This window comes from Megalops cyprinoides, chromosome 3 (assembly GCF_013368585.1).
Source record: "Megalops cyprinoides isolate fMegCyp1 chromosome 3, fMegCyp1.pri, whole genome shotgun sequence".
In the NCBI taxonomy this organism is placed as follows: domain Eukaryota; kingdom Metazoa; phylum Chordata; class Actinopteri; order Elopiformes; family Megalopidae; genus Megalops; species Megalops cyprinoides.
Window position 1 is genome coordinate 4,460,936 of NC_050585.1, and position 15,680 is coordinate 4,476,615.

Sequence of the window (15,680 nt, forward strand, 5' to 3'; positions counted from 1 at the left end):
ATCCATAAGAAGTCATAAGAATCTATCAAGGGACTACCTATGCAGGTGGTAATGAAGTCCTGGTTCCTCAAATTCACACTTATACCCATAGCTATGCCCTTCAGTTGTGCATTGCCCACTTGTGAATTTACAGATAGACTTGAGAATTTCATCTTACAGTGCTTTCTTTCAGAAAAACTGCAAAGACAAAGAAAATTGTTCAAAAACCCTGAGGTGACACGAAATGCTGGAGCACTGATAATTTTATGACAAGAGACCACTTTGGTTTAAATCAATAATGTTTTGTCACTGGCATTGTGTTTTAGATGATAATTCATTCTTTAGACGATGGTGTTAGGTTATATCCCAATTTCTTGATATGCAAAATTCATACTATGATTGCAAGCGTAGACTCAGATGACTGTGGCATGTATAAATTAAAAGGGAGACTCACAAAGCTGTGTCCAAATTTAGTGAGGGCTGGAGGTGGAGCTTAGAACCTCTAGAAATCATCACAATATCAAGGATTCCTCTTGAATTTGGCAGCTATCTGATTAACCCTGCTGTGTAGATTCTAGTCATTCTACTTTGAGAAATGCATGAAACACATTTCTTTATACACATAATTATATTGTAGCAGGTGCCTCTGTGATTGGGACATATTATATTAGTTAGCAATTCATCACAGTAAATATAGGATGACTGCCCTCTAAAAAGCAACCAAGGATCAGTCTTTCTGTGCTTTACAAAGGAAAAATAAACTTGGCTGAATTAATAATACCAGCTCCACTAACGCGGCTAAAATAAAATTTGGAGTAAAATCTATCAATAAGTCACGTATACTATGAGCCAAAGGAGTGTCAAGTGCCAGTAGTTTAGGCAAGGGCAAGGACCATTTTGCAAAGCAACTCTATAGGGCAGCCCTTCTACATTATTCTTGCCCAGATCTTCCAGACCCGGAGATGATGACAGCCAACTGTGCCTCGTCTGTATGATCTCAATAGGCTCATCCACACTGGCCCCCATTGCTACCCAAATCTTTGGGGTGTCGGGGCTGGTAGGGGGTGGGAGGAGGGGGGGTGGGTAGGGGGCATGGCTATTACCCTGTAGAGGTCAAGCTGCCACAGTGCATGGGAATAAGGTTGCCATGGTGCAGGGAGGATGACAAGCAGTAGCAGACGGGGCGGGGGGGGGGGGGGGGCATGAACGAGACCCATAGGATGGTAAGACTCGGCCCAAGGGCAGAAGAGGCCCGCGGGTCAAAGCCAGCAAGGTGGCTGTTTGTCCTGGGGGAGGCCTAGGCTTCTACAGACTCACAGGAAAGTCAAATCTGCCTCCATCCCACCAAGCTGTCAAAATCAGAGCTATTCCAGTCTTACATGTCCAGCAGAGCAGCTACCTGCCATCAATAACAAAAAAACTCTCACCTGTCTGTGACTGAAATCAATGTGTGGAAGTTGGGGATACCTGACTGATAGCACAGCATGGTTCCTATCTTCCTTCTGCAGAGGCAGTGAAATTTAAAGGTCACTGCTGGCACAGAGAATGATGGACAAAGTAGAGGGTGTTTCTGCACTAGTTCAGGGTTTTTCAGCTTGACTTTTGGGTTCACTGATTCAAGCTCAACTCAGACATGTCACCCGTTATATGCATTTCTCCTTCCTCATGAGTGAAGAGAGGCAACTGCAGTTGTCTGATACTGTGTAATGGCCTACACCCAACAGCTGCTTCCCACACTACAAGTCCCACAACACACTACGGGAGAGCATACAGAAACTGGAAGATAAGTGCAGCTGTCATTGAAGGTGACCTAGCAACCTACAGGTAACTGATGAGTTGCTGGACGGTGCTTAGGAGTGGTGCGGCTGTGGAATGTGGAACCTTGGCCAACCCAACACACCCTGGTGGAATAAACCTTATAATTTCCCACCAAAGCAGACTTAAGGCCATAGTCAGCTAATGACACAGCTAAGACCCTCTGATTAAGTTCTGTAATACCAATAAAAAGAGCAGCTGTATGAAAGTTTGTATTCTGTAACAAAGCTATATGGATCCCCTTGTGAATCTAACAATCCCTCTGATTATAATAAACAAAGAATGATGGCAGTTTTGAACATTCTTTCTTTGCTAAACTTTACCAGACAGCGAATACTGCCACCTGCTGGCCACCTAAGACGTAGACAGATACAGTGATGAAATTTTCCAGAGACTCGCAAAGGTCTCAGGCTGTGGTGGGGTTCAATAAACAGGCTTTTTTTGTCTCTTTTTTGCATTGCCTGTGAGTGGAGCGCGCCTAGCACCACACATAAAACATGCCGCCAAGCCAGCGCACACTGCTGAACGAGGTGCCCGCACTCACTGAGGACTGGCGGGTGGGGGCCTGTAGCTGCTCCCTTCTGGCCCCTCCCAGTAGGGCTCAATACCAGGCAAGGGGGTAAGAGGAGTCCTGCGGAGGGGGAGACACAATAGAGACGGGGGAAAGTCGGCCGTCAATGAGGCTACAGGCTTCCAATAGTCAACAGAGCAAGAGACAGGAAGAGATACAGAGAGACAGAGAGAGAGGGACATGGGGCCTGGGCGTGGGAGACAAAGACAGAGAGAAAGTAAGAGAGACTGACAGAGGAAGAGAGAGACAAAGAAAGAAAAAGAGACGGGGCTAGAGAGACAAAGGGGAAGAAAGAGAGGTCGAGAACGGTAAAAAAGCAGAGAGAAGATCACAGTGAGACTGCAGTGATGAACAAGAGAGAGAAAAAGTAAGAGAGGGAGAGGGAGACAGAAAGCATGAGGCAAAGACAGGAGTGAGGGATAAAGAAAGAGAAAAAGAGGAAGAGAGAAAGAGCAAGAGACACAAGAAAAGATGTGGCCGCTGCACTTCAGATAGTTCTCCGTTTATTAGTCACAATGATTCATACATCATACAGTTCAAGGCCCACGCATGCTAAGAATATATATATATATATAATAATAATAATCTCATGCAACTTGAAATTAACATCCCTTCGCAGTCTTGGCTTGGTACAATAATATACCTCTGCAGCTGTATGACTTTTGGCAGATGTCTCTTACTTTCTAATCAGTTAATACAGAACGTTATTAAAGGGAACTTGGGAAGAGTGCTGAGCTACGGTGGATTGCATTGCATTAAAAGTATAAAAAGCTACAGTTTGCTGGACAGGAGCTTAAGTGGCTGGTTCACTTTGTAATAAAGGAGATTGAAGCACACAAAACAAACTGATCCGAGACCAGGCGAGACTGCTTAAATAAGGCATTGGCACTTCAACCTCACTCCACCATCCAGATAGGGCACCATAAGAGTCGAAGGCAGTATTTCACAAAACAAAAAAAAGAAAGAAAATTCCTTATTATAAGGCTTGCCAGGATGTTTTCTTGTTAAATCAACATTTATTTTCTGCAGATATTTTTGAAGTTCATCAACTTTTTTTTCAGGACGTCACACAACCAAGCCAAGGTGAAAAATGTGAAACAGTGTAGGAAAGTGTAACCTTCTCTCAAATTGAGCATTTTCCACTCTATGTAAAAAGAAATGAACTGCAGGGCATAGGTCCATGCAATCTTGCTATGTTAACAAGAAGTTCAAATACTAACAATCCACCTCAACTGATCCACAATTTGTTGACCTCCATTTAACAGGTTAACGATATAATTAAATGACCTCCATTCACAAAATAGGAGCCAGCAACACAGCTTAATAAGTAAGCTGTGTCAGCTGTGATCCATTAAAAATTAAAGATGGCACATAACATTCAAGTGTTTGTATTTAGCATTTCAATGCAGGATTGACATTACAAAAACACAATTTCAACAATGTTGATAAAACCTGGAAACGACATACCCCAACTGCTAACTATTAGATGTGTCCATTAACAGAAATGGTTCTCACATGTTACCAACATTGTTTATTTCATTTCTCATTTCCCTCTCGCACTTTTTAGGGCTGCAGAGAGATTGTTTTTGGTTTGTGTAAAATTAATGGTTTGTCCTGAGCTTTCTGATCTACTTTGAGTGACTCCTTCCTTGGTTGTGTGAATTTTTGCCCTGTTTTGTATTGCACTAATGTGTTAAAAATTCAAGCACAATTTCACAATTATCACTGCAACGATCTAAGTATTTTTTTTTTTTTTTTTTTTACTGATGGATAAGATCTTTTTGTTGATCTGGTTGTGTTTTGCAAAATCAGGATTTTCAAGATGACAATAGAATCCTGGCAAGCCTGCATATAATGAATCAGCGCTGCAGTCTCACTGTAAGACGTAGTGTTAATAGGAAGAAAAACTGGCACCAGAGGCTTACATCATTAGTAACCAAAAAGTGAACAGATATTTGGTTACTGTCATTGTACTGTATACAGTAGTCATTCTCAGAATGTTGGTGACGACTTCTGTGATGTAAACTGTTTGAGGTAAAATTTATTGCCATCAGGGTGAAAATCCTGTTACTTTTTAAAAGCCTTGTAAAATTAAACATGGATTTTGGTGTAGGTACAATGGATGGGGTACAATTAAATGTTCTCAAGCCCTCAGTTATGGCCAGGAACTGGTTTCCAGTTTACTTAATGAGAAGCACCATATAGAGAAGCCACACTGACCGCTTGTCTTGAAATAATTGGCAAGCTTTGATAAAATACTGATAAATATTCTTACATTGATCACGTTTACAACTCAAGGTTATTGTCCACAGACCTCATTATCTGCATATTTGATCATAAGTATAAGAAACTGGAAACACCTGTTCAAGTATTGCAAAACCATGCCACAATTAATCAGTGCATTATACTGTTTCTGTGATGGAGATAATGTTCCACAACATATGTCAATACTGACAGTGGTTCTTAGAGTAGTTACAATACTGTATATTACACAATTTATTATAACCATAGCATCAAATATACAAAGAGCAACAACTTTATATTAGTCAACAACAAGCCAAATCCAAAAGTCATCAAAGGTCGAAGTTATTATAACTGGAAGAAGAAAAACACACAGAAAGAGGAGTTAATAAAAGAAAAAAGAAAAGAATGCTTTGTCATTAGTTTGTTAAAATGCAGGAATGTTTTTTGCTTTATTTTTCCAGTTTTGTTTTGCATATGAAAAAATATAGCATAACAAATCTGGTGCACCAATACCAATATTTTGAAAAAGTTCAACCACCACTTTAATGTTAGTGTACCATGGTAAAAACCCTCGGAGGAGGACATCGAAGCACCGGAAAAGCATGGTAAAGCCGTTTACAAGCATGGGAGGGAAGCATATCAAACGATGTAAAGCGAAGTACACAATCGCATGCACATTTACCATGGTAAACTTCAGCAAGAAATCACTGCATGGCTGCCAGACGTGTATGTACAGTGTACATGTCTACAACACACTAGCTGCACTTAAAGCATTCTCTGAATGACACCAAACATAACTTGGGCCTTTAAACATTGTAAAACAGAACAATCATACACAAATACAGGGTATAAAACAGCAGCAGGTTTATCTCCAAAGAAAGGCCTTTTATGTCAAATATATTCATCCAACACCAAGACTGCTTCATAAAGGACATCAAAAGTATTTCTGTTGCACTTACCAAATCACTGAAGTTCAGCTGTTTGTTCAGAGACTGTTAATGGACATCCTGTGTTATAAAGCCGTGGTGCTTTAGACCAGATTTGTGTTTATACACACAAATACGTAAACTGCTTGGTAAAGATGTACACACGTATGTCACCATAATCCCTTATGTGATCTGAGTCAAGGCGTTTCCTTGACTGGCTGCGTGTGTTGCGCATGTAAAAACACTCACATGTACCGTCTGTAATTTGTTAATGAGCCACTTTTCAACCACTGGTGTTCGGCCATTGTCTCTGCCGTCCTGACCACAGAGTAGCATGGGGACAGAACAAAAAGCCCAGGCTGAAACCCAATGAAAATGTGAATGCACTCTGTTTCCACCCACATTCTGACCCCTATGCCCCTTCAGAGGAAGGCCTGCAAGCTTCCCAGACCAGATGTCACCACTCATCATGAATGTATACTGTGTAATTCAGGGGAGCTATTCTGTGCCAATTTACAGTATGGTGGGTAGCTTTCCGCACACACACACACACATACACACACGCATACACACAGTTGTATGTATACCTTACCTGTAAAGAATCAACCATATGCTATTACTATACAATCATAACTCTCTTTTGAATGTAACATCTACATTTAAGGGAGTGAGAAAAACTGAAATGCAAACATGAAGTGTATGTCAAAGGGTTTTAGACTGTGAATAGATTTGCTAGTCACATTTTACATTTAACATTTTACATTTCACCATGGCATCACTGAGGTCCCTTAGCAGGCAAAATATCATTTTTATTTTGTCATGTTAATGAAATTGCAGGGAGAGAGATAAATGCAGATAATGTGTTTTTAAAGCAAAGTAGTAGGTTTAGAAGGTTTGGCTTACCAGCATAAATCAAAACCTTGATTTATGCTGGTAAAACCTACAACTAGATAACACTGGGACTCTTAAGACTCTTAGGTACATGATGTCACATGAAAGTTTTGTCAAACTTGTGAACAAAACCAAGCCTTCAAGGACAAATCAGTATATTGGTCACACCTTTACCACACTATGGTGATACTAAAAAGGCATACAACTTTCACTCAGCACCAGGTCCAACATTTTCCAAATGTGTGACTTACAAATAGTATTAACTTACAAATTGATTAGTAAAAGCAATTTTGTTGGATTGTGATATTATTCCTTTATCTCAAAACAGTTCAGTTAGATCTAATGAATTACAGAAACACTTCAGGACTTCTGGAATCATGTTATAACACTACTTTGAAATTAAAATACAAGCTGTATTATCAGCTGTGGAGAAATACATACTGCACATGTTAAACTAAACCTTTCCTTTCTAAACATTTTTCGATTATCATTGCAATACCATACATACTTTCTGCAAATGAAACTAAATATCAAACTCTTGACAAACAAATTGCGACAAGAAGCACACCTTACACAAAAATGAAACCAAATCTAAAATTATAATGTGATGTAACTAATTTAGGAAATCATTGCCTGTAATACTGCTATTATTTTTGTTTGCACTCTATAATGAGTGATGGCAATTCACATATAATTAAAATGAATAATTTATCATACATTAATCAGTAATCACTATTTAATTTGAAAGAACAAATTGCATGTCTTAAAATGTAAACTAACTGGAATAGAATCTAGATCTCAGACCACTTTGTTTATTAGAGTACAAATCACAATGCAGACTTAATGATGAATATCTTCCATTCAGAATTTGATAGTAACAAATAAGTTCAGTTGTAATTTTAATTTAAATGTCAGTCAAATCTTGTTGCCTTGTAGACAACTGCTCATAAATACTGTCTTATTCCCATTTACAGTGTGTATTGCTTAAGGGGTATTATTAATAAAAGTTGCAAAGAAGTTCAAGGCAAATGATAATTCATTTGAGGATAACAAACATCAAAACCAACAACTCACTACAGCTACACCTTTATCTCTTAATTTGACCAGCTGTATCTTAATAACATTTTAACATCATTATCTAGGGTTGTCATGAACTTTAATAAGTGAATCATCTTAATCATAATTAAATAAGGCAATGGTTTACTAAAGCTTGCTTACACATGCAGTTCTGGCTAAGCATGGTAGTAGTTTTATTTGGGACTGCTCAATGGGAAAAGTCTGCCAATCAAAAAAATAACTAGATTTATAATATTTGGAAACATTGTCCCAATGTGTCCAGATTTGTAGACGTAGATGATGACAGCAGCTATATGATTGCTTGATGTCCGTCAATCTCTGGTTACCAGAGATTGACGTGACCACTGGTGGCTTGGCGTTTTAATCAAATGGCCATGGCTATAAAATGGCCTGAGATGCAGCCCGTGAGCAACCTGCCAGTCACCTTTACCGGCACACACCACAGCACATAAAAACTGCCAGATGTCATGTGGTTTATTACTTACGGAGTTTCAACGCTCTTTCTGCAGTGTGTTATCGAAAGAGGGGGATCTGGAAGACAGACAGGGAGACAAACCCAAGACGAGTTCGTTAATACAGGATCAAATGTTTAAGAGGAAAATAACAAGTCAGTTATCAGCCCTAATTTGCATATATCTCAGATAATATTTCAGAGGAAAGGAGAGGAGTCTGTTTCGTGAGTTATATACCAGACCACAATCTGTCCACTACTAAAATTCTGGGGAGGGAGGCAGCTGAAGTTGAGAGGTGAATTACCATATTGGTCATAATAATAAGATGACTCAACAATATTGTACTGTACAATCTTTACTCTTTAAGCATATAATAGAGTCCAAGGTTAGGGAAACCTGAGAGATTGGGGCTTATTATGACTTAGATGATGGCACAAGGATCTCGACAGGGTATTCTGGATTTGAAGCTTGGCTTTTCTGTGCTGAACACCTATGCCTGATAATAAAATTTGCACAAGCCTTTACATACCATCAGAATTGTGCATTTATCTTTACGATTACTCACGCTGCTCAGGTGAATCTCACTCCAAGGTACAACAGTATGTCCTCATCTCAAATTCAAACCAGCACACCCCCTGGGTACCAGTTGGAGAACATGGGGTCAAGTGTTGTACCCTCATCAGACTATTTCCTTTAACTGTACCTGCACTGCCGCTGTGCCAATGGCCGAGAGACACATAGGCAGGCTCCTATTGCCTACACCTGCAATGCGCTGCAAGGTCTCGGACAGCCAGTAGGGGGGTGTGGCGAGTCAGGACAGAGGGGCACCCACCTCGCCTTCTCTTGAGCTTGCGCCGACGTTGCTTGTTGACGAAGCAGGCCGCCAGTGTGCTGAACAGAATGGCGGCTGCCAGGAAACAGATGGTGGCCACGATGCCGGCCACCACAGGCCGCGCCAGCCCATCATCAGCCATCTCTGGAGGGAAGAAATCTGAGGGTAGAGAGGGGCACACCTCCAAAGTCAGGCTGTGGCATAGTATCACCAGAAATGCTGCACAATAGCAAGAAGGTAGATTTCATACACCGCTAAGCAGCTGGATCTAAAGTTCCATCACTGAAGTGTGCAGTCTTCCTAGTGGTAAACAATCTCTAGCATAATTTTGGGCCACTGGTCAACTTATGCAGTCTGAACAACCAATGTCAAAGGCCAAATAGAACCTCCTTCTTTACTGGCCAATTATGGCAATTGGTATTAAGATACCACATTAGACAAACATTACAGTATATCATTTTATAACATTTTTGTACATCAAATGAAATTGCCTTATCCTATACATTGCTTCAGTAGTTACAAAATGTCACTACACAAAACCAGATATTACCACTAAATGTCAAGATGAAAGATTGTCCAGTTTGTGTTTAATGACAATCTGCTGATGGTTGGTGTTGATTTACAGCAAAGAAATTTGTAAATGTCAAAATTTATAGGGATACTGAAAAAAGGGCCTTTATCTGTCCTAAATATAGTGATTCAGTGATTGCATAATTAACAGCACCTTCAATTTTAACAATTATTAGATTTCCTTAACAATATCCAATTAAAATATGAAAATGACATGAACATCATCATCATCACAAATAGTTTTCCACAGTAAAAGTAGTTCACACAGAATTGTTAATTCCCAGATGAAATGTTTGGTAACAGGATTTTGCTGAACAAGTCTTTTTCTGCAATGGCTTTAAGTTTAAAAATCTGAATCTGATTCAGCAGGGGGCAGCAAAATGCTTTAATATCACAAGGCAAGAATTTGAATCAAAGGGGAGAGTAGCATTTACAGCAAGGTATACCTGGCCCACAGGAGTCCATATTACATCTCTGTATGTGTTCTCATGATGCAATTTAACCCACCACCACCTATGAAAGAACTACTGTGTTGTGGCATAATCACTGAGTTATGTGACATGTTTTCTCACATCAGATGAACTGCACAGTGCACTTGATTTTAAATTCCAATTGCACATAGTGTAGTTCAAAAATCTATTCTTACATTTATGACCTTATCTCCGCAAGTGCACGTTTCATCCCCTCACTGATATGTCACTCACCCGTACTCGAAACTCCCACTACGTTGCTGGGCTCACTGGTCAGGTCCTCCATGACGGCCATCACACGGAACTCGTACCACGAGTCCTGCAAGGGGAAAGAAACGACTCACATCTCTGTGAACCATGACATGGCCATAACAATACTGGCAATGGTGCTCATTTTTCTGCATTTCCTGAGTTTGATGTGGGGTCTTACAGCATTTCACAATTGCAAATGAATAATGAGCTGCAGCCCCACTTATCTGTAAAATTGACACATTAGACAGAAGTGCAAGGGTGCAAGTAAGGCTATTGCACAACAGTGGACAAAACTTACACTTAAGCAGCCTCTGAGTCACATTAAAAGCACTGACACTTTTCGTTAGTGGTGGGAATGGTGGCTCTTGCCTCTATTTTTGGTAATGCAACTAGCTGAGCAACACAACAGTGGCTATACCCTCATTATTCCCTCTGACATCTGGTCAGGTACATCTCATCACTCTGCATCATGTAATGCCTCAACACACAGGGTCACACAGAGACTACAGAACAGGTCCCAGAACAGTCTGCTGCTGTCATAGCAACAGCTGCCTCACACGCAACACATTATAGTAATGGGGGTACACGGGGTTACAGCTACAACGCTCTCTGCAAATTCACACACTGGACAATACAACTCTGTAAAAGTACAAAATTCTTAAAAGAAAAAAGAAACAAGACACCCAGAGTATTTCCCAGAAGCCCTTGTTGAATAAAGTAAAACAAACTAAGTAACTTTAGAATAAAACTCCCTACTTCCCCACTATCAAAAATGATTTGTGCGCCACCGAGGATAAGGCTGTCTGCTAAACACTACTCTGAGTTAGTCAACAAGTGTAAGCTATAATTAAACATATACAAGATGGAATGACCAGGAAATGGTGTTGCGTCAAAGTTAAAATGTAAGCCTCTCAGAGAAAATGCTGACACTGGATAAGAATAATAAGAATAACACATTGATGCTGATACAGATTGTATCTAGGATTTTAATTTCCACATGACTGCATTTGTAAAGTTTGGCCAAATTCACTGCAACATGCAATGTGAAAATGAGCAATTAAATACATTGACTGTCAATTTATATCACATCTTTCTCAGAGGAATTCGCTCAGATTAAGGAAAAATTACATAAAGGTTTATTAATTGATAACAGTACAGGGTCCCTAAGTAGAAGGTGCACAACCCCACAGGGGGCCATTCAAGGCCTTTAGGGGGAATTAATTGAGTGAAGAGGGGATACTTTGGAGAAAATAAAGGTGGTACTGTACACTGAAATTATGACCAAGATAAATGCTTTATTCATAAGATGATGTCATTATATTCATAATGCAGTAATGTGGTAGCTTTTGTTTTTTTCCTTACTTCACATTTCTAATTAAATATGTTTTTTGTGTTTGTTTTATGAAGTGTTAGGTGGTAAGTGCAGATGGTAAGTGTAGTACCGTTAATGTCTGCATTATATATAGCTGAATTAATTACCATCATAAAGTAGGGAATGCCAGAGATGATAGGTCTCTATGTAAGTTAAAAGTATTCAATTATTCAAAACCAGTTTATCTAAATTGAATAAACTGATGCTTCTAAACGTCATTACACAGCATAGTCAAGAAGACCACTGCTGATTCCAAGTCGGTGTGAAAGTGTAGAAGAAGTTAACCCCCAAACTGACTGTTTGCACTGCTGTAGGATGCGGTCTCTACCTGGACAAGATCTCTTGCTAGCAGCTCTGTCTCTCCAGCGGGGATGGCATCGTCCAGGACCTCCCACCTCTCTCCAAGGCGAAACTCCATGATGTAACGATCGAGTGGTGACGTGTGATTGGCTGGAGGGATCCATGTCAATAGGACTCCCTGCTGTGTCCGATTGGCTGTGAGGCACCTCGGTGGGGTAAGCAGCACCAATGGTTCAGGGGTACTTATAGGAAATACTGAGAAAGAATGGGGCAGGGTGGTTGTCAGACACGTCATACTGACTGTTTGTACTGTATAAAACATACAAATGTATACAATGTATAGAGATACAGTTGTTTCATTTACTTCTGATTAGAAAACTATGACAGAGACGAACACACATGCTGTTTATTCATAAAGGCATTGGATCAAAAGGAATATCTATAACATACATACACTGTGGTATAGACATACAGACAGACAGACAGACAGTTAGGTGTATGTATACACCTGACATTTCCGCACTTCCACACCCACCTAGTGTGTTCACAGTGACGACCTCGCTGAAGGGGCCTGTCCCCAGCTTGTTCTGAGCCAGGACACTGAACTGGTACGCAGTCTCCGGCTCCAGGCCCTGCACCAGCATCCAGTTCTGAGAGCTGGGCACGGGCATGGACAGCCAGTCGTGGGGCCCGAGCTGCGCCCTCTTAACCCTGCGCAGACGTAAGCAGGCACAGAGCGGTCATTGCACGGTCACGGATGGGACGCCAGGAATCTGCACAACACACTCAGGGCACCTGGCTCTCCCACTGGAATAACTATGTGACAGACAACTCACTAAAGCCGACAGAGTCAGCAATTCTGAGCTACTACTGCTGTCTGAGGGAGGGCTTGAGTAGGAATAGAGAGGAATAGCATTTCACCAGTTTTCAAACTAAGCCACAGTGGCACACACATCTGCACTCGCTCAGTGGTTTGCATGACCTTTCAAGTCTGTAGCACAGGTCAGGTGACCCCTCATCTCCATTTTCCTGGCTACAAGGTGGTAGTTGAAACAAATGAAGGGTGACTGAGTGATTCCAGGGAATGGATAGTTCCAGTTCATGCATCAGAGGGCGTTTTATGACTTTTTCAAGATCTCAGCTAACAGAGAGTGCGGCCTGGATAAATGATCATACTTAGACTTCGGCGATAATGTCAAAGTACTACAACTTCGCCTAGAATATAAATAGGTCTGTGAAAGCCTCTGTATAAATAAAGGCAATTTATAACTCCATATAAAATCCTGAGGTCCAATTTCCATGTCTGGGTCCCTCTAATATTTTACTGTGTGAGACTAACATTCCCATGAAGAGGTGGTTTTCTGTAACCTTGCATGTGTGACTTTGTAAGGCTGGCGCCCTCACTCTGATATGAAGAAGGGAATGCGGTGGTAAGGTAGTGACCTTCTGCGCGTACTGTAGCACACTGCAGCATGCAGATAAGCAGAACCGCCAAATACAGTTCATCAATGAACGAGTGGATGATCGTGCAGCCAAATCTGCCCTTGGGAAGTTATTCTTGCACATTCATTTAAATCCTGTTCCATTGAGAGGCACGCTATAGTACCAGTATGATTTACAGTCTGGGCCTGTGTTCATCGATACAGACACTTGAGCACAATCTTGGAACAGAACTGAAGAGGCCACAATATGTCCCATATTGATGTGGACATAACTGCGCCTACTGCAAGCCTTAAATATACTTTACGCTCTCTTATGCTATGAGAGACGAGTCACACCTCAATGGGACATTCACCGAGACCAACGTGATTTCCTCTGATATGTGGAAATACGCAGTACCACAGCCTTTTGTGATGGGTTTTTGATGACAAGCCTTCAGCTGGGTTACATTTCAACTCGATTCTGCCATATTATTCACTGTACTCTAAGATACTGTACTAGGGTAACATATTTTTCATGAATTTTGATGAGGGTACTTGTGACTACAATTTTATCTGAACTGTGTCTATTTCCTCATTGATAATAAAATGTACTTTCTGTGTCAACTCTCTCTCTCTCTTTTATATTATCTTTATATCTATAGAAAGAGTTTGCTTTGTGTGAAAATAATCTACATCTGGTTAGATTCACTTTCGGGCTGCATTATGCCATCATGGTTTATTTTCACACAAAAACACAGCTTCAACATTATCCTTTACCTATCATGCGATGACAACGAAGCCTATTCTGCACTACCAACTGTGATCTGGAACCACAGCAGCACTACTAGCATTATTATTATTATTTTTAATAGTATAATAAGTTCCAGTGTCATTTAAGTAGGGTAATTATATTGTTACATATCTATCGCTGTTTTGCAGTACCATTGAGCATTATTTAATGTTAAAATTTTGCTCATCTCTGGAGGTAATTAATTCTTGATCATTATTAATTATTCTGTGAATCAGTACAAGTTTTTACAGAGGTTATCTTTATGGGTATATTTCAGTTTAGCCTCACTAAACGGCATACAAGAGTTTGTGTGGATGCCTCTTGTATTCCAACAATGATTTCTTTAAGTAGGTGATTTCTTTGACTGTAGGTGTATGGTTGGCTCATTTGTAGTATTTCATTAGAGATGGTTGAAGAATGATTTAATGAGAAACCTCTGTTAAAATGTATGGCATGGCAAATCTGAAAATAACTCCAAATAAAGACACACATTTTTCCATAGGCTACACATCAGAAACTACCCAGGTTTTATTTTACTGGAGTTATGCTGTTAGGATCTTAGATTTATAATGACAGTGGGTCAGAAAGGGGTTACATGTGTCAATACATATAGTACAGAATAGGATAATAATGCAGATCGTTTTGTATAAGTAACTATCTGAAAGGCATTCATATTCCCACAATGTTTTTAAATATTCAGCGATGGTAAGTAAATACGGAGGCAATTTCAGGTGACAGATCAGTACCCAGCTGAATGATTATGTACATAAACGGGGGGGAGTGGGAAAAACAAGCCGTGATAAATCATATACCACTTACAGCTCACTTAACGTCTAGCCCGTGATATACAGTACAACACACGCACAGATGTAATTCTCAGGTCGTTCCTCCAGACACTCCCAGCAATGAAAAAAAAAACATTACAGAGAGCAGGAAGTGTCTTGTCCCGTCGCATTTGGGGGATCATTTGGGGGATTGCGCGGCACACTGCTGTGCTCGGGTTCATCAGTGTGTTCCCCGTCACTGTGCGTGCATCGGGCGTCAGTCAACGTGGTTTCGGAGGGGGTTTACTCTGAGAGAGGCACATCAAAGGGCAGCGCTGCTGACGGCTGAAGCGCTATCACTGAGGCACAGAGGACCACGTGCGTGTGCACGCCTCACACTGTTATTACCCTTCAGAAGAGCAGACTTTTACGACTTGTTTGCAAGTGGGTGAAAAGCACAGACAACTTAACTGCTGGTAACCCCCTCATGTCAAAGGGGCCTTTCAAAGCAAAAAAAAAACGCTCACGCCTCCTTCCAGCCAATGACAGAAACTTCCGATGCTACCTAAAAAAGGTATCGTTTGAAATAAATACTGTTCTCTTAACATCTCGATTAATTGCAATGAGGAGCCCATGTGGATCATGCTGCTTTGCCTCACCGCCAAATAGTGGGCCCACTGTGAACCTTTTCTTTTCTTTTTTTTCAACAATTTTTCATTTTCTCCCCAATTTGAAATGGCCAATTGCCCGAATTTTGGAATGGCCAATTTGTCATCGATGTTCGGTCCCACAACCCCCACTGCCAATCCGGGAGAGCGTGGACAAGCAAGTGCCCTCCTGCCCGAGACACGTGATGTCAGCCACTGCTTCTTTTCGCACTGCGGTCCACAAGCTAAGCTAGCACAGAGATGAGTCGGAGGAAGACATTTCATACGCAGCTTTGGCACGCGGACC

General features: G+C 40.8%; 1 protein-coding gene across 4 annotated transcripts in view; it reads right to left on the reverse strand.

Moving 5' to 3' along the window:
- Positions 1 to 15,680, reverse strand: part of igsf9bb (immunoglobulin superfamily, member 9Bb) — a 122,076-nt gene that overhangs the window by 14,975 nt on the left and 91,421 nt on the right. For all 4 annotated transcript variants that reach the window (XM_036524151.1, XM_036524150.1, XM_036524152.1 and 1 more), the window contains exons 13-17: positions 12,287 to 12,462; positions 11,780 to 12,006; positions 10,062 to 10,146; positions 8,788 to 8,946; positions 7,989 to 8,034 (exon numbers count right to left, since the gene is read on the reverse strand). In XM_036524151.1, coding sequence (XP_036380044.1) covers positions 7,989 to 8,034; positions 8,788 to 8,946; positions 10,062 to 10,146; positions 11,780 to 12,006; positions 12,287 to 12,462 — 693 coding nt within the window. The remainder of the gene's footprint in view (positions 1 to 7,988; positions 8,035 to 8,787; positions 8,947 to 10,061; positions 10,147 to 11,779; positions 12,007 to 12,286; positions 12,463 to 15,680) is intronic.